The sequence below is a fragment of the Truncatella angustata genome (assembly GCF_020726525.1).
Source record: "Truncatella angustata strain MPI-SDFR-AT-0073 chromosome Unknown BKA67scaffold_1, whole genome shotgun sequence".
Taxonomy (NCBI): Eukaryota; Fungi; Ascomycota; class Sordariomycetes; order Amphisphaeriales; family Sporocadaceae; genus Truncatella; species Truncatella angustata.
In genome coordinates, this window is record NW_025763381.1 from 6,867,518 (window position 1) to 6,890,808 (window position 23,291).

The 23,291-nt window shown below is 50.0% G+C and overlaps 9 protein-coding genes across 9 annotated transcripts; 5 read left to right on the forward strand and 4 right to left on the reverse strand.

Moving 5' to 3' along the window:
- Nucleotides 1-3,150: 3,150 nt before the first annotated feature.
- Nucleotides 3,151-5,102, forward strand: BKA67DRAFT_599002 (Tannase/feruloyl esterase). The gene is made up of 2 exons (XM_046105317.1): nt 3,151-3,726; nt 3,783-5,102. Exons 1-2 carry the CDS (start codon nt 3,256-3,258, stop codon nt 5,007-5,009), a joined length of 1,698 nt encoding a protein of 565 aa, XP_045965130.1. The 5' UTR covers nt 3,151-3,255; the 3' UTR covers nt 5,010-5,102.
- Nucleotides 5,103-6,239: 1,137 nt separating this feature from the next.
- Nucleotides 6,240-7,306, reverse strand: BKA67DRAFT_531078 (Fip1 motif-domain-containing protein; the record flags this gene model as incomplete). The annotated part of the gene is made up of 3 exons (XM_046099332.1): nt 6,240-6,745; nt 6,819-7,077; nt 7,142-7,306. The coding sequence occupies 3 exons, from the start codon at nt 7,304-7,306 to the stop codon at nt 6,240-6,242; spliced, it is 930 nt and encodes a 309-aa protein (XP_045965131.1).
- A 310-nt stretch (nt 7,307-7,616) lies between these two features.
- Nucleotides 7,617-9,722, forward strand: BKA67DRAFT_72329 (uncharacterized protein). Its single transcript, XM_046109389.1, has 2 exons — nt 7,617-8,012; nt 8,264-9,722. The coding sequence occupies exons 1-2, from the start codon at nt 7,942-7,944 to the stop codon at nt 9,585-9,587; spliced, it is 1,395 nt and encodes a 464-aa protein (XP_045965132.1). The 5' UTR covers nt 7,617-7,941; the 3' UTR covers nt 9,588-9,722.
- Nucleotides 9,723-10,082: 360 nt separating this feature from the next.
- On the reverse strand, nt 10,083-12,044 carry BKA67DRAFT_510661 (major facilitator superfamily domain-containing protein; the record flags this gene model as incomplete). Its single annotated transcript, XM_046097343.1, has 6 exons — nt 10,083-10,423; nt 10,491-10,686; nt 10,740-11,279; nt 11,339-11,538; nt 11,589-11,682; nt 11,745-12,044. 6 exons carry the CDS (start codon nt 12,042-12,044, stop codon nt 10,083-10,085), a joined length of 1,671 nt encoding a protein of 556 aa, XP_045965133.1.
- A 1,507-nt stretch (nt 12,045-13,551) lies between these two features.
- On the forward strand, nt 13,552-15,735 carry BKA67DRAFT_72357 (uncharacterized protein). The gene is made up of 4 exons (XM_046109390.1): nt 13,552-13,774; nt 13,831-15,191; nt 15,244-15,455; nt 15,512-15,735. Exons 2-4 carry the CDS (start codon nt 13,862-13,864, stop codon nt 15,617-15,619), a joined length of 1,650 nt encoding a protein of 549 aa, XP_045965134.1. The 5' UTR covers nt 13,552-13,774; nt 13,831-13,861; the 3' UTR covers nt 15,620-15,735.
- A 51-nt stretch (nt 15,736-15,786) lies between these two features.
- Nucleotides 15,787-17,106, reverse strand: BKA67DRAFT_549875 (glutamine amidotransferase). Its single transcript, XM_046101613.1, has 2 exons — nt 16,663-17,106; nt 15,787-16,605 (listed from the first exon to the last, which is right to left on the reverse strand). The coding sequence occupies exons 1-2, from the start codon at nt 16,890-16,892 to the stop codon at nt 16,035-16,037; spliced, it is 801 nt and encodes a 266-aa protein (XP_045965135.1). The 5' UTR covers nt 16,893-17,106; the 3' UTR covers nt 15,787-16,034.
- A 2-nt stretch (nt 17,107-17,108) lies between these two features.
- Nucleotides 17,109-18,862, forward strand: BKA67DRAFT_549877 (pyridoxine biosynthesis protein). The gene is made up of 2 exons (XM_046101614.1): nt 17,109-17,504; nt 17,654-18,862. The coding sequence occupies exons 1-2, from the start codon at nt 17,446-17,448 to the stop codon at nt 18,585-18,587; spliced, it is 993 nt and encodes a 330-aa protein (XP_045965136.1). The 5' UTR covers nt 17,109-17,445; the 3' UTR covers nt 18,588-18,862.
- An 8-nt stretch (nt 18,863-18,870) lies between these two features.
- On the reverse strand, nt 18,871-20,055 carry BKA67DRAFT_654153 (uncharacterized protein; the record flags this gene model as incomplete). Its single annotated transcript, XM_046106508.1, has 3 exons — nt 18,871-19,256; nt 19,363-19,767; nt 19,833-20,055. The coding sequence occupies 3 exons, from the start codon at nt 20,053-20,055 to the stop codon at nt 18,871-18,873; spliced, it is 1,014 nt and encodes a 337-aa protein (XP_045965137.1).
- A 1,291-nt stretch (nt 20,056-21,346) lies between these two features.
- BKA67DRAFT_549883 (uncharacterized protein) lies at nt 21,347-23,094 on the forward strand. The gene has a single exon (XM_046101615.1). The coding sequence runs from the start codon at nt 21,691-21,693 to the stop codon at nt 22,786-22,788; it is 1,098 nt and encodes a 365-aa protein (XP_045965138.1). The 5' UTR covers nt 21,347-21,690; the 3' UTR covers nt 22,789-23,094.
- Nucleotides 23,095-23,291: the final 197 nt, after the last annotated feature.

Below are 23,291 nucleotides of genomic sequence, written 5' to 3' on the forward strand. Positions count from 1 at the left end.
CTTGTCGGGGCAGTCTGCGCGGCTGTTGCTCACTGCTGGTTCCGGTTCGTTAGAATTCTATTACTCTAAAGAATCTCTGAAGTCTATGCCCCGCCAATCTTCCCCCTTGCTCTACGTCAATTAAGACCTCTCCTCGGTGGCTTTATGTATCTGTTGGGGAGGCATTACTTGTACGAGAGATTACAGCAGCGATATATTCTGTTATACTCCAGATGTCTTAATAGTGTTATCTAAAAGTACATATATAGCTTACTGTGACTTACAATCATAGAGGTACCCGTGTCTATAAGATGCGATTCCAGCAAGTGTCATCTGATTTGCTCCCTGCTCCCTGAATATTTGATTAATAAGGTCGTGACGCCAAACAAAATTCTATTCCGAAGAACGTTCGTAAATGTTTCATCTAATCACGACATGTATCGGTTACTTTATGTTCGTTCGAGAAACCTTCATCTAGAGATTACGTTTACACCATGATCTGCACTGTGTCTTTATGCCGGTGCAAACATCGCATTTATAATCTTTGATGTCCTTGGAGTGGAAATGATGTGCAAGCAATCTGACGGATTGGGAAGAGATCTATGAGAGTATGGATGCGAGTAATTGACATTGATATAAATGACACGAAGAGTGTTAGACAAATAGCCTACAACGTCACAAACTATAAAGTTGATATGGGCTAGTAATATATCTTCAACTAGAATAGAGGTTCGCATTAAAGCGAAAGTTTGAGATGCTCGAGGGCAAGTGCAATGCATACGACGAACTTCATCGATTGCTCTAGTCTAGTTATAGAGAAGAATTATGTGAGATCCTTAACCGCCTGCGCGCTGGCACGGATGCAGAATTGCTACTGCGACACCTCTAGTTGGCTGGCCCGCTCTTGCGATTTCAGCTGAAGTCTGTTGCAAGGCACCAATATCATCTTGACGACTATATCCGGTTACCAAATTACTTACAGCGAGGAGGAAATCCCTTCTTAAATTCCAGCGTGTTCAAAACGAACTTCAAAACTGATTTCTCTCTAAGATTACTGTCGGACAGCCAACCCACCGGCAAAAAGGCCTTAGAGTACAATGAACTGCTCCAGGCACCCTATCATGTGGTAAAACTAATAGATGCGAAACTGGATCGTATTCAGCCATCACGATAGACGTCAGTTATTCTTGATGATAAGTTGCTCCGTGAGTTCTCGAAATCTACTTTCTCAATGACTACCCGCCGTTCACATTCTCCCATAAGGACTCATTGTTACTTGACCTGGAGAATGGGCATAGACGATCTTGCTCATCACTTCTTGTTAATTTTGTCTTGGCCGTAGCCTGTGTGAGTAGCACATGCTGGTTTGCTTGATAACATGCGCGTTTCCACAGTAGCAAACGAGTTCTAGGACTCTGGTAATCTTTTGTCACGTATGGAGTAGTATAGCATAGAGGTGGAGTTGGTAAACAAATTTCCGAAGCTCCCCATGTACGTAGTTGGCTCATCAGCCATTTTCTTTTGCAAATGGAGAGAAGAGATTAGTAGACCTTTTTTCAATGCTCTCACGATACAACTTAAGTGTGACACAATTAATATAAACTAAGAACCCTCTAACTCTATGTAGCTAATCTACCGAAAATAGCACAGTAGATGTCATCGATGCATGTCTTGCGGCCTCCACAATCAATCGCAGCTAGGCAATTATGCGGATAGTCCGGGCCCGAAGCCTCGTGTCGCACCTCGATTCCGGAATTTCCGGTTAATTACTAGACATGCCAGGTAAGCCTAATAGGGCCAGCAACCTTCATTGTTGACTTTCTCAACAAGGTATGCTAGTCAAAGACGTGGCATGTAAAATGAAGGATTGCCTCGATTGTCTCGGTTGTCAGACTTGTAGTTGGTAACACAGGCAGCCATTTTGCGGCTTACTATCAAAGCCTGTCATCGACCGGGTCTACAAAGGAGCGTACATAGCTCTCGGGCACGCCATCGCACTGGCCGAGTTGTCCGGCTACGGAGATCCTGATGGTTCGAGCCATGTGGATTTGGAAGCGGAATCCTCGGCGACGAAAGCGGGATCTGCTAGGTTAGGATTGTTTGAGATATCTTTGTTACGTGATTCTGGCCTGCTAAGCCGCACTACCGGCTTCCTTCACCGTCAGCTATAACCATCCTATAGCGGTTGCGAAATTAATCATGGCCCGAACCGCTTCTAGGCCTTTATCGACATCGCTATGCGTCCTCTCATCTAAGTAGACCGAGATGCTTCCTCTCTGGTTTTGGGTATAATAAAGTAAATCATTGCGAGGAGCTGTCCATTTTGTGCAGTTTACAACGAAATGCTTCACAATCTATTTCTTGTGTCCGCAAGCACACTCTGACGACAAGACTACGCTAATCTGACCTCAATAGTAGTTAAGCCTTGCCATTCCTATCCGCAGCTAGTCTAGACTAGAATACTATCTTCCTTTCATAATAATACACTGTGAAAAAGTCGAGTGTGTCGTCCGGGTAAAGCTATGTCAACCCGCTGGACGAATGAACGCACTAACGGTGTCTGGTAATATTAGGGGCCTGCTTTATGTCTTTCTAGCAATATTCAACGTAATTGTTTTGGTTCGAAATAGTAATACGCACGGTGAGCGACTCAAGGAAGGCCGCTTGCAAGTAGCTAAGCGTGCTAGTCTACAGCAAAATTGCCATTGCTATTGTTATCACTGGCCTCCAGACTATAACAACCATGTTTCTCCGTTCCGGAAGCTATGCCGCACAAGCACAGTTCTCACAATTAGTAACGAAACCGGCTTCCGCTTGTATGTCGCGAACCTTTAATGCCGGGAGCCATTTTTGGAAGCTTGTGCATAGTGCACGTTGGACAAAATATGTGGGCCTCATTTTACCTACATAATCTACCCCTTACCAACGAAGAACATCGCCATCCACCGTAGCTAATTAGTGCGTGCGTTCAGGTACTAAGGACATCGTATTCGGTACAATGGAACGAATCCATGATCCGAAGAAGGGCTGTGTTGATTGTGATGAAGACTTACGCGTGTAAAATATCCTCTAAGCAAAGGTTTTCTGGAAAACGGCCCGTAACGCTAAATAGCGTCTATCTGTGCAGTGTACGCCACTTGCTGCCATTATATAGAGGTCCTTGGCAGTTCACGACTTCTGAATATATCTCAGAATTCTATTTGCGTCACCATTAGTCGCGGTTGAAGCAAGATTCCATTTCGCGGCACATAATCTCATTTTAAAAGTTGGCTCAACATGTACCGCTCCTCACGTGTAGTTGTCACAGCTCTGGCGGCAACCGCAGCCACCGCCGCCGTCATCGAGGATTTGTGTACAGTATCTAATGTGCAGGCTGCTCTTCCCACCAACGGAACCCTGCTGGGCATCAACTTAATACCTTCTTCCGTGGCGACGACTATTGTTTACAATGCCACTGCTGAAGAAACCACTAAGACCTTCTCCTACTGCAACGTAACGCTCGACTACACACACTCCGGCAAGGGCGATGTCGTCAAGCTGAACTATATCTTGCCGAGCCCCGACGTTTTCTTAAACAGGTTCCTCGTTAACGGCGGATTCGCTTACCAACTCAATACTGACTTCCTCGGAGGGCTTGTGTATGGCGCGGCCACCGGCGGTACGGATGCCGGTTATGGTGCCTTGGAAGGTACTTCTTTCAGCAGCGTATTCTTACATGGAAACGGGAGCATTAATTGGGACACTACGGTAAACAGTCCAGAATCCCAACTCAAGCCAAAAGTTACTTACGCATACTGCTATAGTATATGTTTGCATATCAGGCACTTGGCGAGCTGACCACCGTTGCGAAACCTCTCTTGCAGGGCTTCTATGCTACTGACGCCAAAATTTACACCTACTTTGAGGGCTGCTCAGATGGCGGACGACAGGGTCTAAGCCAGGTCCAGCGTTATGGCGAACTTTACGACGGCGTCGTCTTGGGTGCTCCGGCCATCCGATACGGGCAGCTACAAGTGAGCCATCTATACTCGAATGTTGTGGAGCAGACCTTGGGCTACTACCCCTCGACATGCGAGTTTGACAAAATTGTCAATGCCACCATTGCTGCCTGTGATCCCCTTGACGGGAGGACGGACGGTGTGATATCACGGTCAGATCTTTGCATGCTCGGCTTCAATTTGACTTCGGTTATTGGCGAAACCTATTCGTGCGCGGCTGCGGCGGACGGCTCCTCGCCAGCTGAAGATGGGTCGGTCAGCGCAGAGGGAGTCGCTGTCGCTCAGGCTATTTACGACGGTCTTCATAACGTCGCAGGGGACCGAGCTTACGTATCCTATCAGATTGGTTCCGCGTTCACCGATGGCGCAGCCCGATACAACTCCGCGGACGACTCGTGGTCGCTTGAGATTGCGCGCAAAGGCGGCGAATACGTGGCCAAATTTGTCGAACTGCTTAACATCGATAACCTGCCGAACCTCGACGACGTCACTTACGACACCCTCGTTGACTGGATGACCACTGCGTTTGAGAGATACTCGGATAGCTTGCAGAATAGCCTGCCCGACCTCACCACGTTCCAATCGCATGGCGGCAAGATGATCCAGTACCACGGCGAGTCCGACCCTAGCATACCGACCGCCTCGACGGTGCGTTACTGGCAGTCGGTCCGCTCTGTGATGTACGCCAACGAGTCGGAAGCGGACTCCCTCTCGGCAATGTCGGAATGGTACCGGCTCTACCTCGTTCCCGGTGCAGACCACTGCAAACGCAACACTCTCCAGCCGTGGGGACCGTACCCAGTGGGCATCGTGTACGCGGTAATCAACTGGGTCGAAAGCGGCGAGGCGCCGCAGGCTCTGAACGCCACCATTAATTATGGCCCTTACGCTGGAGAGGTACAAGGGCTATGCGCCTGGCCAACCCGCCCCTTATGGCAGGGCGACAACAGCACGTTCGATTGTGTCACGGATGTAGCGAGTCTTGACAGTTGGGATTACTCGTTTCCCGCTTTCAAGCTCCCGGTATATTAGATGTGCTATGCGTCGGCCAAAAGTACAGTTAGTACTGTTAAATTCTAATTCATAATTTATGTACTTAATTTCTTGTTCATATTGCCTTTGGACACCAATTTATCTTACATTGATATATGTGTATATATTTATATATAACTTCACAGTACGAGAGGAACCGGAACATGGATTATGTAGTAGATCGGTTGAACGCCCAGTACGGGCCCGGCGCGTAACGGCAGCGTTACGGGAAGGGTGGGGTGAGTTAGCAAAACCCACTGCACCGGGCAGGCTAGGGAAGATGTTAACCTAGAGCTTCGCAATTTATTTAGGGCAGTGCGGACAGGATGCCAAGTTTTGTAAGAGCTATAGTCGTAGGTGCATACAAGCGCCAGAAATGCTAAATATGTGATGGACAAGCGGTCTCGGTCAGGGACATGTAATTAAATAATCAAAATTATACTTGTAAAGTCAAATAAATGAAGCTAAAGCGCAATACATTAACCCTTTATCATATTTTCTTTAGACTTAATACCTTGATGTAAAGAATTACGACTTAGAAATGCGCCATATCAAGTGTAACAAACTTGTGAAATTTACCATTGTTCGCAGATAATGAAAGGGGCTAGGCAATAGGAATAGTAATGTTAAACCAACCGTGGATGTAGCAATGGTCCATGGTAAACATTGTAGTGTAAGGCCACATAGGAGCATGAAAGCCTATATACCTGTCCCATGCTAACTTCAGAAGTGTGGTTCGGCTCTCAGACTGTTGTGATGGGCTGAAATGTACCCAAGAGTGCAGATGTTGTGTATGTTCTGGTGACAAACATCCTAGCTCCTTGTCAGCTGATTGACTAAAAATGTGGTGTAATAGATGGGAATCATGAGTCTCATTCATAGGACCCCTTGTCAAGGGCTTAGTCTCTAGTATACAAGCAAGCCCAATAGCCTCGGCGTAAGCATGCGCATAGTTATCGGCTAGCATTAAGACACCGCGCAGTGGCCACGGGAACTCTTCACAGCTTGGACTGTGCAGAACTTAAGGATTGTACCTGAAATCCCAAGCCGCCGCTCTCATATTATCCTACTACAGTGGATTCTTCTCGGGCTAGAGTGGTAGAGTAGAATCAGAAGGCGTCATGACTCAGCTGCCATTCTGGCTCGTGCATGAGCCGTGGACTGAGTGACTTGGGGCCGCCGTCGACTGCATTGGGTTATGGCGTTGAGCTGGTCGGTCGGAAATTGTTACTACCAGTTCCCACGACCCCGACGCCCTCGACCACCAAAGCCACCACGGCCCATGCCCCCGTCACCATAACCGAATCCTTGGCCCTGCTGGTTACCAAAGCCTTGGCCGCCGAAGTTTTGGTTCTGGCCTCCTTGGCCGGCACCTGCGTTGCCTCCATTGCCTTGCATGCCGGCAAACATGGCTGAGGGATCCATCTGACTGGGATCCATGCCAGACTGCATCATCTGTTGCATCATCTGCTGCATCTCCGGCGGCATGCCGTCCATACCTGGCATTCCTGGCATGCCGCCTGCCCCGCCTCCAGGCATGCCGCCCATCATCATCATCTGCATCTCCTCCATCATCTTTTTGTTGTTGTTGGCGATGGCATCCTGACTGTACTCTCCACGGACACCCTCCTGCTTGGCAGCATAGAGGGCCCATGTGAACTCGTCGAAGCCATAGTTGAAGTAGTCGCTCAGATCCGTACCAGGCTTGCGCCAAGGCTTGTCGTTCTCTGGGAGATCTGGGGTTGTGTCAGCAGGGCTGTGGAATCAATGGGAGAGGGGTTTGGTGGCGGCGCAGTAGATAATACGGACCATCGTCGATATTCACTTGGGTGATGGGCTTGCCCGTGCCCTTATGTATGGGAATGGCATGGACGTCGATCTTGGAGGTGGACACGGCAGGCAGTTCTGCTCCCGATACGGACCTGGACTCCTCCTTCTTGATGGCCGGTTTCGTAGCTGTGTCGCTTGACGTTGTCCGTTGGGGTATGTTTCTGATATCGCTGTATTTAGACTGAGCTGGGGGGGGAGCCTTTGTGCCATCTTTCCGTTCCGTGATGATGTCGATGTCCTGTAGATGTGGGTCAGTGGATTAGTGGATTAGTGGGTTGGCAGTGAGTCTGGTTGGGACATACAGAGTCATCTTCGTCCATGTCAGCTCCCTCATCCTCTTCTTCTCCTTCCTCTAGGTCCTCGTCGTGCTGGTCTGCCGGCGCATTGGTGTTTGCTGGGGCCGCAGGAGGCTGGGTGGTTTCGGGCTCGTCGGGAGCGTAGAAGTCATCGTCGTCGTCGATGTCCATGTTTGCTGCGATTGTGGTGCTGGTAGCTGGCTGTGTTGCTATGATGTTGTGCTTGTTGGAGGGGGAGGCTGAAGGGTACCCTTTGTTACATATTTGGTGCAGACAAGGCTCTGTCCAATCTGAGAGCTAAGCACAGCTAAGGGTGGTCGAATTAGTGGTCGCATTCAGCAGCAGCTGCTGCAGTCATGCTGTTGAACTTGAGTTAGCGGGGGGTGGGGATTGCTGACCTGCTTGGCTTAGCAGGTGTCTCGCAGCTCAAGCCAGCGCCAACAAGTTTTGTTTTTCTTCCCGCTGGAATGTGCTGTACTAACCTAAGTAAACGTTTGATCAGAGGCCCGAGCTTCCAACATTAGTTACACGCTGCAAGCAAGTTAAGCATCCAATCTGTTTGTCAACACTGGAGAAGTGTGCGGGCCAACGTGAACTGGTCCACCAAAAAGTGGCAGATAATTCTTGTGATGCTATGAGACAAGGCTGAAAGGACGACACCTCATTGGCAACCACCCGGGAATCCTTTATAAAAACAACACTTTCATTCCAGTCGCTCGCCGCTCCTCACGCCCCCGAGCATCCCTTGCATCCCTTGCATCGCACCACCAAGCATCAACCACCAAACACCAAGCTCTCTCTCAGCGATGGCCCTCGCCAGGTCTGCCAGTGGCCCTGGCGGCTTGAGTATCAACACGTCTTCCGCCAACAATCTCTTGTGAGTCTATCTGCTATGTCCTTGCTGCTCTATGTGCACATAGACTTGTAGTGCTGTCGTTTCGATGCTGGTGCTTTCCGTCCCAATATGATTCCTTGCCTCTCCGAGAGGCGCAAGAAACCAAAGACGGCCGAGGAAAAGGAGGCAGAGGAGCGCGCACAGGAACGCAAGATGGCCGCCCACATCGCAAGGGCAAAGACCATGATGGAACAAGCCCAAGCAATCAGAGAGACTGACGGACAAATCTTTAGTGGTGCACCCTCGACCAGTGCAGCACCTGCCGGCGGTGGGCTGTTCGCCAACGCATCGCAACCCCAGACCACACAGCCTGCGACCGCATCAGGTCTCTTCGGAACCGCCTCAAACACCACGCCAGCTCCTAGTACCGGTGGTCTATTTGGGTCCACCGCCGCGACTGCCACAACCCAGCCCGCACAGCCACCCGGGGCATCGAGCGGCGGTCTCTTCGGATCCAACACAGCACAAACACAGCCGACGATGGGGTCAGCTCTGTTTGGTGGTCAGACGAACAGCACGAACCAAGCTGCCCAACCAGCGCCTGGCGGTGGTCTGTTCGGCAACACCAGTACTACAAATCAACCCGGGCAGCAGCCTGCGACCGGACAAGGCCTGTTTGGCAACGCCAACACCAACAATGCTCAACCACAACAGCAACAGCAACAGCAGCAGACCGGAGGCCTCTTCGGAAACACCCAGCCCACCCAGGGCAGCTCCCTCTTCGCATCTTCCCTCCTTGGTGGAGGAAACCAGCAACAACAGCAACAGCAACAGCCTACCGGCCTAGGTGCCTCCCTAGGCCAGTCGACAAACCAACAGACCGTCCCCGGTGTGCGAATTGACCTGTCCAATGTTCGCGGTACCACCCGGTTTAATGACCTCCAGGAGGATTTGCAGAAGAAGATCATTTGGATTGACGATCAAATACAATCATACATGAACCAGAAGAACGAGCTTGACGCCTTCATGCCCGGCCATGGCGAGATGCTTTCCCATGTCCCCAACGATGTCAAATTTGTCCAAATGAAATACGACGGGGTCCAAAGTGCTTTGCGGTCCGACGCCGAGGCCATCGAGTCCGTCCAGAATTTACACGCCCAAGACGTCGAGCACGCCAAACTGAGTTTCAGAGCCATTGACAACCTCAAGCTCCCTCAACAATATCACAACACTGGTCTCTGGTCGTCCAGGTCACAGACAGGCTCTAGCGCCAATACCGAGTCTGATGGCCAAGATCTTGTCAGCTTCTTCTCCAAGACTAGTGATGAGATGGACGAGCAGTTGAAGAGATATGAAAAGAACCTCACGGAAATTGAGATGCACATGCACGGTATCCAGGGCAGTCTGATCGAGCAGCTACAACGAATGATGGCCACCAAGAATGGCGGGCCTTCTCCTGCTGACGAGAAGCTCGCTGACTTGGCTGCCGTTCTACGAGACTTCGAACAAGGTATTCTCCAAGTCGCCACGAGTGTTGGCGGGGCGCGTGAAGGCATGACTCGCCTTCAGTTGGGAGAGTTCATCCAAAATGACCACTCGAGAAGCGGCGTATATTGATGAAACTGTGTACATAGTCTTGAGCTGGATTCGGTTTTGGTTATCACATAATCTGGCGTTGATACCCGGCAGGAAAAATAAGACGGCAATCATTACAGGCGTTGGGGAACATGCTCCTGTGCATCAAAGCGCAGGATGTTGCAGGATTACGATAGAACGACTGTGAACGCGCAATACCAGTCTCATCTGTTCCATACCTTGAAGCTGGTGACAACGGGCGGTGGGGTACTATCCAGGGTTGAAGGAGAGCGACGCGTTTGATATCCAAACATGATAATATTATTCCGATTCTGTTTGTTGGCATACTTTTTGATCACCCTCGAAAGCGGGCGGAGAACTCTTTTTTTCATGACTTCGTATCTCGTATCCTCGCCATATATCTACTATATACTATGGCTTCCTGAACCATACTCTCTATCGGTCGATGTATCCAACGTCCAGCATCAAGCCATCGTTTTTGATGCGACCTTTTATCTCGCAGCAATAATGCATCGCTCAATGAGCGAATCTAAAGTCCAGCCTGCGACTGCCCTGTATCTTCGTCACTTTGCGGTACTCGACCTTCTCCTCCTCGGTCAGTACATTCCATGCTCGCTCCTTCTGCCGGTTGCGATAAATGTAGTAGATCTTGGTCAACAAGAACACCAATATCGACACAAGATTGATTAGGAGCAAAGTTGAGTTTCCGCGCCGGTACAGAGGCTTATCATCGTCTCGGTACACATAAGCGGAGAAAACCGACCCCGTCTGTACGGACATGTTGTAGAGCGCCGCAGAGACGGTGCGGGTGCCGACGTTGTTGGAATTCTTGGAGGTCCAGCCTACCAGGATCGCATCTACAAGCACACAGTGTCAGGGTTCAAACCTTGTGGGTCAGACTTGGAACGTTTTCTCCAGACTTACGACAGTAGGGATATGACAGCAGAACCATGACCAGAGCATAGCTTCCCCATGCATTCTCGAACGTGCCCTCCCAGAATCTCAGTGCGATGATACACGGTAGGGTCCAGATCGGCTGCAGTATAGCCACTAGAGCTCTCTCGTTTAGCCATTCGGAGAGTCGCGTGAGGCAGATTAGGTTGAATATATGGAAAATTTCCTGCATTCCTTTTGTAAGCCTTTGTTGTCCAAGCTGCCACTCCTATGACTTACACCAGGGATCGTCATCAGGTTTGTCTGAAAGACACTGAAACCCAGATTTCTCAAGATCAATGTGATATAAGTCTTTGGTGGACTTTGTGGTATGTACGCAACCAATCCAATCGCGTACAGCGGCCACAAATCGAAATCTGTCAGCGCCTCCCACAGCCGCCTTGGTGTTAATGCTTCTCGGTTATGCATGTCCCCTTTGCTCGGATCATCACGCAGCACTCTATTCACCACGATCGCCTCTTCTCGCTCGGTGAACCAGCCGTTGGGGCGAAACCACGTCTTGGTCTGCACGGCCGAGGCGGGCATGCGGAAGAAGGAGGCCGCACCGACCGCGAGTGTGATGAAGCCCTCCACTAGGAATAGCCAGCGCCAGCCCTCCCAGCCGGCCAGCCCACGCATGCGCAGTAGAACGGACGCTAGCAGTGACGTGAGGATACCTGTCACCGAAAGGGTCGTCCAGAAGTAAGACAGGCGGATCGGTAATTCGCGAGACGTGTAGAAGTAGGAAAGCCAGAGAACTAAGTCTGGTATAAATCCGCCCTAGAGCTGGTCAGCTGAGCGATCTTGCCTAATAGTACCAATCCCCGATGTGCAGATACCTCTAAAAATCCAAGTAAGCTACGCGTGAGCAGGAAGCTACCTCGACCGGTGATGAGACATTGCGATATAGCCACGAAGGACCAAAGGACCATCTGCATCGGTATCCAACGATCTGGACCTAATGCTTTGGATATAAGCTGTGATGGGAGCTCGGCTATCAAGAACGAAATCAGGAATACCGAGTTGCCGTAGTTGTAGTCTGTCAACTGTGAGCAAACCGGATTGTACAGCATCATAGGCTCCTCATACCATCCGTAGTCAAGCCCAAATCGTCCAGCATGTTATCAGACACAGCTTGACTCAAATTATTCCGATCCACCTGGAGGCCGAAAAACATGACACACTAGCCTCTCATGGTCAGTCACAAACAACTATGTCGAAGGGCGACTCTCGGCGAACACATACAGCCCAAAGACACACTTTCCAGTCCAACTTCCTGACTAGCTCCTCCTCCTCCCTCTTTGACCACTTCAAGTTAGGATCAAAGGCATGCCGACACTCGTACTGGCAGCCATCGTAGACCTTTCTCCAGTACTCGGCCGTCTCAGGATCCAAAAATGGGTTGGCCGTCTGCGGCCGCTCAAAATCTTCCAGCACCACATTTTCTATCAGCAGAGCCGTTGGGCTCCCTTTTGGCGAGGAATCCGTCGACCCGTAGCTCTTGTGCTCCTCCGGGTCGTCGGGCGACAGTGGCTGATAGGACATCTTGGTGTCCAGTCGAGGCAGCCCGCGGGACCTTGGCACGCGCAATCGAGCATGCAAGTCGGAGAGCTCAATATCCAAACCGTCGTCCTGAAGGCTTCCGGATGTCTGTGGGATGCTGTCACCGTTGTCCTCGAAAGGGCTCGAATTTGGCATGGCCCATTTGGCCCCCCTTTGGCTTGGGGGCAATTGGCGGGTTTTATTATGCTTGACCCCCCAAGTGATGCGCAGCATCCGCGTGTAGCGAGCTATGGCGTGCTTGGTGCGTGCTACTTGCCCGCTCACGCGTCCCAACGTGGTGAGTTGTAGGATCACAAGGGGGTGGGGGGGTGGTAGCAGACCACGGTATAGCGGGATCTAAGGCTCGCTAGGCTTTCCCAGATCGTCGGGATGATGGGGGTTTGGTGCGTGTTGTGCAAGATATACCATTGAGAGGCAGCTGTGGTTGGATTAGCCTCTGAGACAGCATGTGGGATGACGGGGCAGGGATCAAGCTCGCTCCTCAGGCCCTGTGTTGCTGTGTGAGCACCCCCAGGCCATCAGGTGTCGATCACGACATTTTAGCGGTGTTTGCTGAATGCGTAGCCAATGAGCGACTGTGCACAACGGGCAGACAGCAATTACGAATTACGGTCATCATCACTTTTTACGGAGCGACTTTGAAAATGTGATTTGAAATGATACTCTTGGCATGCGTTGCTGAAGTATAAATGTTTTGATTCCTCTTCGTAAGGAATATATGGGTTGACTGCTAGCATTATTTGTGGGGTTACAGAGTGACCACTCGGTCGGTCGCATCGTTTTGGCTTCAAGCTGACATATATTCGATTTCAACTGCATTGGGTTTTTTTCCTCAGATTTTTGACTGGAAACATTTCTTTTCTGTAGGGATACCCGCCAAGAGTCATCTTGGCGAGGGAGAAACTTGAATTACAGCCCCAAGATTTCAGTTGACTATAATCGACCATCCCCTCAACGCTGCGAGACTCCGCCCTATGATGAGTATATGCGCATTACATCATCTAACCCAGGTATCTTTATGAATCTAGTTATCATGGTCAGATTTGGCTCGCAGCACATCGTTCTCTCCGACAATTTGTGTATGTTAATGCCCCAGTGTATACAATCAGGATGCTCGATCTTGAAATATCTTCTCTTTTTCTAATGGTGTTATAGTAGAAAGCCCCACGACCTCTTATGGGAACCGCTGTAGGTGTAAATATCCAGTCTCGATGAAGCGGTTTCCGTACCGATGAGGTTGCGACAGGGTGACGAGGTGCTGCATAGGCTGCTTACTGCACGGATTCGTACGACAACTCAATCTTTAGGTTGACCATTAACACTTTAGTTAAGCTAGATACTGACACTATCCCATATTGGTACCCATGACTTGACGCGTGAAGTACGACAGGACTAGCTCCGCTTACGAGATCGCATGGCTGAGGATGCCGGGGTTTCAGCCCTGCGGAACATATGGGAAAAGCAGTGTACTAGCATTAGCATGGATATGGACAAAAGCTGTCTGGACGCTCCCCAATAACTTACTTTCAATTCCGTCCCATGCAGATAATGTCGGCGTTCGCTTACGCACACGGAAACATGCGGGGCTGGTGGACAGGGTGCATTTGGAGTGTGGTAAGCTGCAGGACCACGACCCTGGCGACTCAAAGAAGAAGGTCATTCTCGACGCGACCCACTGCGACGATTTGATCGTTTGCTCTTTTATTTTATGGGTGCGTGACCCCGAACATCTTCAAACAGTTTTGTCCTTATTTCCCCAAACTAAAAGCAACCCTGTCGGCTTTGGGCTTGAAGGACAAATGGCGATGGCGTCGGAAGAAAGCACACCACACGAGACGACGCCACTGCTGGGCAATGGCACCGCTGAGCACGATGGCGCGTCTACCAGTGACAACAAGCCCATTAGCGGTTGGCAACGTATCGCAACGGCAGAGGTGCGACTACTGCTCGCTGGATTCTTGATCACAACCGGATTATGCTTCACCCAAGTCCCAATCATATTTGCGTTCAAGAAGATGGCATGTGAAACATTCTATGGGCGTGGTGAACCTTTCATTGGGGACGGCGACCGGTGCTCTAGACAGGAAGTAGACGCCAGCACCGCACGACAGATGATGATTCTGGGATTGTCGACCATTTTTTGTGGTATTCTCAACCTGACCGTCACCGGGACGGTAATCAGGAAACGGGGCCCGTACTTTGCTCTGGCAATCAACACATTTTTCCCTATCTTGCGTGTGAGCTTACAAGCCACTGCCATTGGTATTGGTGGAGAAACGGGTATCATCCTCATGCAATGCAGTCAAGTCTTTGGAATCATAGGAGGTCCAGCGGGGTACTTACTCACACTTAATACGGCCCTCGCTGAGCTTGTAGAACCTGCTAAGCGCACTGCTGCGTTTGGCAAGCTCCAAGGCGCATCAATGTTCGGAACAGCTTTAGGATTTCTGCTTGGTGGGATTGTTGCCGAAGTGACAGTCATTCGCAGACCCTTCGAGATCGCAGCTGGTCTCATGACGCTCTGCTTCATATATTGTATATGCTTTATACCATACGTTGACCCCCAGACAATGGGTGGCGATAACAAGAAGGGATCCAAGAAGCACCCGTCGTTCCTGCAGAGTCTTGGCCCTCAGACATTGCGACTTCAGGATGGCAGGTCTATCAAGTACTACGGGCTGACCCTGCTTGCATCAGGTGGTTTCGTTGCTGGTTTAGCTATTGGCTACGCCCCAGTGTTGACGCAGCTGTACTCCGTCACCGTACTTCACTTCTCACCGTCGGACAACAGCGCATTCATGTTCATGACATTTACGGTGAGAGGGGCGTTTTTGATGTTTATCTTCCCCCAGATCATTAAATATGGTAGAAGGTGGTACGCAAAGTCAGAAGCGGCTGCTCAAACTGGACCGACCTTGGTAGAGACAATCCCGACGACTGCACGGGACCTAGGCCCTTTCGAAGCAGCCCCCGAAACAGAGCCCACGGAGCCTCTGAACCCGCCGAAGCCAGTTGATGAAGATGCAGGTGCTGGCTTCGACTTGTTCTATTTGAGGTGGAGCATGCTAGGAGACGTGATCGTCACTGGTTGTATTGGATTCGCACACCAACCATGGCATATCTTTCTCGGTGAGTACGAATCTCATCGATGGCGGTGGGTTTACTGACATGGACGAAACAGCCGGAGCTGTACTGCCCTTCTTTTCTGGTTCCGATGCAGCAAGCAAGGGAATTCTTACAGAATTAGTTCCAGCAGCTCGTCGGCCTGAAGCGCTCCAGGCCATCACTTTTGTGTCCTACGTTTCGGCCTTAGCAACCGTCGGTATTTTTGGCTCGATATTCTCCGCTCTTGCTGAAATCGGCAAGACCAACCTGGTATTCTTTTGTAACGCCGTAAGTTAGGCCGTGATTTTGATCGCATAACAGGATTTGCTGACATATTATCGAAGGCCGTCGCACTGATTGCAATTCTCCTTCTCATATTCGTCAGAATACCACCAAAGGGAAGCACTGTGGAGACGAATGACGAGGACCTCGAGCCTGAAGCAACTACCTAAGAACAAGCGTAACACGATGGTACTTCCTGAACGCGCGACGCATAAGCCGTGGAATGGCACGCTCCCAACATAAAACAACGCATTGCAGACGGCAAAGGGTTTGGAATTCTGATGGGATGATGGGACCTTCAATAGATATATTGCACATATAGAGACAAATTATATACAGTAGAAAAGGGCCCATTAAGTTTCGGTAATTGAATTATTCATGTTCGCCTCGAATCGATAGGCCATGACATGCCTATACAGCTGTGCTCATATTTCTGCGCCTGAATGTTGTCAAAGGGCAACTCTGATACTCGTACTCGGGCGCCATCCGAGCTGCATACCCCATCGTGCCATTCATGATACAAGCTGGCTTGATGTAGAAGCGGCCGGGTATCTATCATTCTTATTAAGTTTCGGAATTGCTTCATCATTCCGGCATAGATGCTTGTTCGACTTGTTGTAACCACCAGATATGTATCCGTACGTCGCCGGTCAATTCTGGATGAAAGCTTGTACCGAATACATTCCCTTGCCTGAGCGCAACAATATCACCGTCTCCCTTGGGTGATATGGAGGCATCTACGCCGGCGATAGCCGCCTTGTTCGATGCATGCCGGCCAGGAAGAATAGCAAGGACTTCCACCGCTGGTTTTTCGGTCTGCGAGACCTCTACAGCGGGTGCTGGAAGCTCACCGTTTTCAACCTCCTGACGCTGGGCTGACTTATCCTCTACTTCTTGGGCCAGTAATTTGTCCACTACAGGAGCACGAATAAAGACAGCCGGGAAAGGAGATGACTTGTCAGTCGCCGAGGAGTCCTTCAAGAAGGCCAGGTCCAGATCTGTTATGAAGCTCTCCTTCTGCCTTCCGAAATGATTTCGATGCACCCTAACGTCAAGACCTCCAACAAGTTCTTGGCCACCCCTTTTTGTCGAGCTGGCTTCTTCGGACAAGAATATCAGTCCCGCGCAGGTGCCCCATGTTGGTCTCTTCTTCACTCTAAAGGCGGCGTTAGCAACACGAAAACCACCCAGTCCGAATCTCGAAAGAGCTTACTTGACAAATTCTCTCAACGGCTGCAAAAGACCAGATTGTTGAGCTACTAAAGAAAGTGTAGTACTCTCGCCACCAGGCACAATGAGTGCATCACAAGTGGATAGCTGCTCTGGTGTGCGAACTTCTATGCAATTGACATCGCGGTTGAGATGGGTGGCTGCTTTTCGTAGGGACACCAGATGCTCAGAAAACCCACCCTGCAGCGCAAGAACGCCGACTGTCAACACCATCTCGAATTTATCAGAAAGTATAAATTTTCTTCCTTCAGACAGGATTTTGACAGTGGCAGTTGGGCAACCTCGGGGGTCTGCAGCTAAATGGCCAAGCGTGCAAATAGTCCCTCAAGGTCAAACGCTAATTCGGACACTTTTCGCTCCCTATAGAAAACCACAGAAATCAATTACAACACAACCAGCCTAGATTTAGAATCGAAATATGAGATATGACTGATTTCGGATTGTATCGGTTTATAAATTTCCGCTATGAGTCCTCGTGCCAAGCACACTACCAACCGCCCTTATACTACCCGACATCGGGCAGGTGGCTATGCGTCATGTACTCACTGAGGGTCATGTACATACCCTAAGATGCACTACTTTGAGCACTTTAGAATATGCTTAACGCCGGCGCATCGACCCGCGGCGAGACGGACTCCTCGGCATTTGCGCTTCCACAAGGTCGTACCTTGTCATAGACTTGAAGGGACTGCGATTTTCGGTTAGAGTTTGGGGACCCTTGAAATGTGACTAACTAGAAATTTTTACGCACTCGCTAGTATCATACATGCATCCTAAATCGCTTGCACATATGGCTCTGGTCTCTGCACCTGACCACGTTCCCTTGTAAGCACACCTTCCCCGCGTTCGTGTCTCTTTTTGTAAAATAAAATACCTTATTATCTGAGAAGTGTTTGGCATTTTACTGTGTTCTTCTTCAATTTTGTTCCATCCTTCACATCATTATTCAGCGCAATGACCAACGATATCACCAGCAGCGCCGCCGCCGTGGCAAGCAGCAATGGCTCAGACTCTTCCAGCACCAATGACTTCCGTGTCAAGTCCGGTCTCGCCCAGATGCTCAAGGGCGGTGTCATCATGGACGTGACGGACGCCGCACAAGCTCGCATCGCGGAGGAGGCCGGCGCGTGCGCAGTCATGGCGCTCGAGCGTGTACCCGCTGATATCCGTGCCGAGGGCGGCGTTGCTCGCATGTCCGACCCGGGCATGATCAAGGAGATCCAGGAGGCCGTGACTATCCCCGTGATGGCCAAGGCTCGCATCGGGCACTTTGTCGAGTGCCAGATCCTCGAGGCGCTCGGCGTGGACTACATCGACGAGAGTGAGGTGCTCACCCCTGCCGATGACTTGTACCACGTCGAGAAGAGCGGCTTCAAGGTGCCGTTCGTATGTGGCTGCAGAGGCCTGCCTGAGGCTCTGAGACGTATCACGGAGGGTGCCGCTATGATTAGAACGAAGGGTGAGGCTGGCACAGGAGATGTCGTGGAGGCTGTCAAGCACATGCGACAACTCAACAAAGACATTGCTAGAGCGAAGGCTGTGTTGCAGGAGTCTGGCGTCTTGGGTATCAGGGCTTTGGCCAGAGAATTCGAAGTCGATGCTCAGCTTCTGCAGCAAACTGCCGAGCTAGGACGACTGCCTGTTGTCAACTTTGCTGCTGGCGGTGTTGCTACACCCGCCGACGCCGCACTAATGATGCAGCTGGGTTGTGACGGTGTATTCGTGGGCAGTGGTATCTTCAAGTCTGGCGATGCTGCTAAGAGGGCAAAGGCTATCGTGCGGGCAACCACCCACTTCAGAGATGCCAAAGTTCTTGCAGAGTGTAGTGAAGGCTTAGGTGAGGCTATGGTCGGCATCTCGGTGGCCAGTATGCGCGCAGACCAGAAGATGGCCGGCCGCGGCTGGTAAGCCGTCACAGACCTCTTGCAATAGGGTTATTATAAGTCTCGACAGACTTACGGATGAAGGCAAGTTCAACACAATGGTTCTTCACAATAAAAGGTTATGTTTGAGGATTTAAAAGAATATAAGGTCTGCTCAGCGAAGTCATTTCATGGAGTATTTTGAGCATTGCTCGGGCATCAGAGTCATTTCGAGTAAAATATCGGCCATGAGTTGTTCAGCCCTACTAGAAATTACAATATTATAGCCACTTTAACATGTCCATCTGTATCCATTCAAATCTACCCATTCATCTGTACGCCGGAGTAGCTAGCTCCGACACTGGATATTGTGAACCCTGAAGCTCTTGTGGCACGTTCGAAGACTCCATCTCATGCCGCTCAGAGTGCGGGATTGCGAACGCAGGAGGAAATACATACTTCGACGCGGACGCGGGCTCAACTACGTGTGCCAATGGTGCTGTTGGAGAATAACTGTGTACGGTCGTGCTACCTCCATATTCAGAAGCTTGGTACTGAGGTGACACGTACGCACCGCTGCCAGTAATCGTTGGGGATGAATCCAGTGGCTGGGATTTTTCGTCGGTCATGATTCCTCTCCTTCGTCTCCGCACGCACATTAGTATAGCAAGAGCCCCGATACCAATGGCTGCAACACCAACTCCAACTCCAATTCCTATGCAGCAATCAAGGTCAGTACAAACAGACAAAACAGTTGCGCATTGCCTCTTAATATAACAAATACGAGGGCTCGGGTTCTAGAGCCGTTGAAATGGACATACCGGCTTGTGCGCCCACTGATAAACCCCCGGATGAGCTATTTGACGCCTCGCCCGATGCTGCCGTGGTTGGCACTGACGTAGCAGATGACGTAGACGTTATCAGGAGATTAGTCCTCGTCGCCGAGGTTTGAGAATTACTTCCCGCGCTTGCTGGTGTCGTTATTGTCGCCGCCGTCGTAGCGGTGCTGCTGCTATCGGTAGAAGATTTCGCAGTGCTTGTTGAGAGTAGACCGATGGTTGCTTCGTCTCCAACCTCGGATACATATGCAAACGACTGAGAATTTGATCCTTTTCCTCCCTCCAAGTCTGGTTTGAGATCAAACCAACAATCGGTATCTGCATGTGTGTAGTCGAGCTCAACTAGAACCGATGCATTTCCCCCAGGCACGTCCATCTGTTTCGCCGCTAACGTAGTGTCAGTCAATTTAGTCTAAGCCCGTGTCGACTGTGTTGCTGGTTGCTGTACTCACTGTCAACTCCTTTACCATTGGCTCCTCTACAATAAGTTATCAGGATAGGTGAGGCGAATGATGATGTCCAGGTTACGTTGACAACATCATTATGGTGGTATGTCATCTTCTCATTCGTTTTCGGGAACAGCCAGTATACTCCAGCTTGGCCATCCTGCTGCACCGAACGCCCAACCAGCAGGCTCAGAAGCAGAGCAGCTTGTGCTGTAAGTTGACGCGGCATTTCCGTTGTTTCTTTACTCGCAGTGGCTTCGCCTGTGGAAATGATACCAGAGAGCAGCGAATCCAGAAATAAGGAAAGCAAAACGGAGACTATGGCCCATGGCGGTGGGAGCAGGACCCTTGATTATAACTTTATTTGTACGGACCCGAATGAAAGCCCCCGTCGCAGATTTTCTTCATGACATTACGGACCCGTACCGTGGCCCAGGTTCAAGTAGAAGCACGGCATTGGATCAATCCCAGGGGGGGATGAGAACTGTTACGAAATATGCATATCGGACAGGGTTCTTTCGCCCCTGCTAGTCCAATAGCCATTGGACCGGTAGCCGGATTGAGTGATTCCTTCTCGCTTACCCATGAAACATTGCTGATTTTTTGACACGCTGACAGGAACCGACATTTCATGCACAGCAGTTCATTTCATCTCTTAGTTACATGGTGTGGGAACCGCAGACATGGCAGCCATTTTCGTCGTCAATTGCCCCTCAACGTATCGCCAACGCTCTTCAAATCTCGAGTTGTTAGGCGAGCAAAAAGCACACTGATGCTGCAATGGATTTAATGAATGTGCAAGGATGTATATTAGGATTTGGGATTTCGCGGAAAACCACGTTATAGGTCGGCCAAGAGCGCAAGCCCCCCTCAAAATAGCCCCCAACCCACCAAATGTTGAAAGCTAAGCGCGCGCCGCGTTAAAGCCATCTCCATGGTTGCACAAATGGTATGAGTTTACCCGAAAATATCTAAAACTGACGCAAGATGGTCCAAAAGAGCTTTGGCTTATTATGCTAGACTTGCCGATAGCAAGATTCTGTTCATACCAAGTCAGCGTAATATCTGTCATTGCCTTCGGTGCCGGGCTAAAAACTTTGAGCGCCTGTAGTGGGTCGAATCCGAGCTGATCAAATCCTAATCCACGAGACCCAGCAGATCAGACCATCACACATCCCCATCCGGCCTCGGATGCTAGCCGGATCCTTCCCTAATCTACGTAGTAGTTGCTCTGTTGTCATTAAAGCACGGTACGGATCTGTAGTTCAGGTGGTTCCCCAGGATTGTCTTCAACGCTACACTACTGCATACGTAGATAAGAACTCGTGGCTCGGCTGACAACGGCTAGTAAAGTAATCGTCTCCGTTCTGCGCATATTTGTGCTTTTCTGGAAGAACAAAGTGGAGTAGTCTGGCTGTACTTTGGCGAATATAGCAGATGGGTCGAGAATGTATCGACGCCATACTGTTGGAAATCACTGCTTCTCTTCTAGAGTAGCATCTACTTACCTTCAAGGTTGTCAATAACCTCGAGGTGGTCTGAAATTTGAGGTGGCATCCGCTTGGTCCCAGTAAATGGCCCAGCGGCTTGGCGCTTACCCAGTACGCTAACCGAGTAACCTCAGTGGGATTCGCAGAGCATCTAGACTTAGAGCCAGGTGGATAAGGCGCACCCTTACTGTGGGGCAGCCATTAGAAGCGTTGTTCGCCAAAATTTCATTTCGTTGTTGCGCAGTGGCAAGGTCAAGGTAGGAATAACTTCTTCACTTTGGCCCCTGTCAAGTCAAAGAGCTTGGCAGTAACGCCTTTCACTAACAGCCGGATCAAGAAGCAAACTGCTGTTTGACGAATTCCGGTCATGAGACATGGCGGCTACAACAGACCAGACACAACCCCGGATGATAGATATCTTGACTGTGATAATCACCACGTCTGTCACACCTTCTATACCATACACGGACCTTATATCGGCTATTTTGGACGGTTATAGCAAGTACTGTCCTCAACTGCTCCGATGCCGCTTTATAGTAGTGTTCGACAATTACGATCTAGTCGTCCCTTTTGCAAGATTGAAGAAAGGGCATGTCACTCCACAGCAAGCAAAGGACTGGAACTTATACAAGACCAATGCGAAACAGCTCATTCTTCAGCAATTTTATAGTACTTCTGGAGAGGTACATATGGTTACAGAACGGGGAGAAGCGGAATACGGCTCTCCTCAGAGCACAAATGGCGTCCCATTCACTGCAAAGCGGACTGTGGACAACAGGGTTACATTCATAGAACCTGAAAGGCGTTTAGGTTTCGGCCTGGCGGTGCGTTCAGCATTACGCCTCGTCGACACCCCTTACGTCTGGCTTCAGCAGCATGATTGGAGCCTTGTCGCTAGCATACCCATAGAGTCAGTACTCCAAGTGATGCAAGGCTCAGAGAACGATCCCGAAGTACCCATAAAATATATTTGCCTTCCCGCCAAGAAGATGCTTTCCTACGCGACATCGCAAGACGTCGTGCGATTCCCTGCCTTGCAAGAGTTAACGTTGAAGCTTCAACGAAATTTCTCACCATCACTGCAACCCGAGATCAAGATACCACTAACGCCGCTCTACTTTTGGCATGACAAACCTCACATAGCCTCTACTGCACATTATCTCGCGCGGGTCTACCCCTCTCGCCTTGCTATGCTACGGGGAGATTTTATTGAGGACAAGATAGGCCACAGAGCACGGGACCAGATGAAAGAAGGACTCTGGTCGAAATGGGGTACCTGGCTCTATTATCCGGATGAAGGCAGACAACTGTGCTTGAGGCATCTCAACGGCAGAGTTTGGAGGGGTGAAGATGGTCAATCGAAACAAATCAACACATACCGCGAGCAGAACATAAATTATAGGCAGGAACTTGATGGAGAGCTGACGAATGTCACGAGTGATGATGATTTTGAGCTAGAGAACTTTTTCTAGCATAATCACAACAATTCGTATGTCTAGGAGATAATCACGCTCCGCAAACAGGCTATTGAGACACGGACTGGTCAAATCACCCAACACTGTTGATCTTGTAACAAAGAACAGCTGCTTGGACTGTGGTCAACTAAAACAATTATTTACTATGTGCGCACAGCAGCTCAAGATCTGTCTAGATTGTCAGCAAATACATGGGTTACAAGATATGTCTGCTGAAAGTAGTGCTTCTGAACTCTCTAAAGATTCACCGATCAATTCTCCTGGACCACAGCATTCGAGTTTCCTCGCTTTGACTTCGGTAGAACCAAAAACATGGACACAAGGACCACCTAGCGCCGTAATTCGTCAATGTCCACAGTCGCAGGCTACAAAATACTCGGCCATTTGGTACAGGTTTATGAGTAAGCCTAACTTTTTGGCTTGCTCGCACTGTTATAAAAGGCATATCTCAAGGTTAGCTCTGGCTCACAGTTTTCTCTGTTTCCGATCAGTGACAGGAA

What these genes read in the sequence shown, in the direction of transcription:
- BKA67DRAFT_599002 (XM_046105317.1), top strand. Translation starts at nt 3,256, where the DNA reads ATGTACCGCTCCTCACGTGTAGTTGTCACAGCTCTGGCGGCAACCGCA. An exon ending in GCATTAATTGGGACACTACG is followed by an intron (nt 3,727 to 3,782) that starts GTAAACAGTCCA and finishes ATACTGCTATAG; the next exon opens with TATATGTTTGCATATCAGGC.
- BKA67DRAFT_72329 (XM_046109389.1), top strand. Translation starts at nt 7,942, where the DNA reads ATGGCCCTCGCCAGGTCTGCCAGTGGCCCTGGCGGCTTGAGTATCAAC. An exon ending in TCTTCCGCCAACAATCTCTT is followed by an intron (nt 8,013 to 8,263) that starts GTGAGTCTATCT and finishes ACAAATCTTTAG; the next exon opens with TGGTGCACCCTCGACCAGTG.
- BKA67DRAFT_72357 (XM_046109390.1), top strand. Translation starts at nt 13,862, where the DNA reads ATGGCGATGGCGTCGGAAGAAAGCACACCACACGAGACGACGCCACTG. An exon ending in ACCATGGCATATCTTTCTCG is followed by an intron (nt 15,192 to 15,243) that starts GTGAGTACGAAT and finishes TGGACGAAACAG; the next exon opens with CCGGAGCTGTACTGCCCTTC. An exon ending in TGGTATTCTTTTGTAACGCC is followed by an intron (nt 15,456 to 15,511) that starts GTAAGTTAGGCC and finishes ATATTATCGAAG; the next exon opens with GCCGTCGCACTGATTGCAAT.
- BKA67DRAFT_549875 (XM_046101613.1), bottom strand. Translation starts at nt 16,892, where the DNA reads ATGGTGTTGACAGTCGGCGTTCTTGCGCTGCAGGGTGGGTTTTCTGAG. An exon ending in CCGTTGAGAGAATTTGTCAA is followed by an intron (nt 16,606 to 16,662) that starts GTAAGCTCTTTC and finishes CGCCGCCTTTAG; the next exon opens with AGTGAAGAAGAGACCAACAT.
- BKA67DRAFT_549877 (XM_046101614.1), top strand. Translation starts at nt 17,446, where the DNA reads ATGCATCCTAAATCGCTTGCACATATGGCTCTGGTCTCTGCACCTGAC. An exon ending in GCACCTGACCACGTTCCCTT is followed by an intron (nt 17,505 to 17,653) that starts GTAAGCACACCT and finishes CGATATCACCAG; the next exon opens with CAGCGCCGCCGCCGTGGCAA.
- BKA67DRAFT_549883 (XM_046101615.1), top strand. Translation starts at nt 21,691, where the DNA reads ATGGCGGCTACAACAGACCAGACACAACCCCGGATGATAGATATCTTG.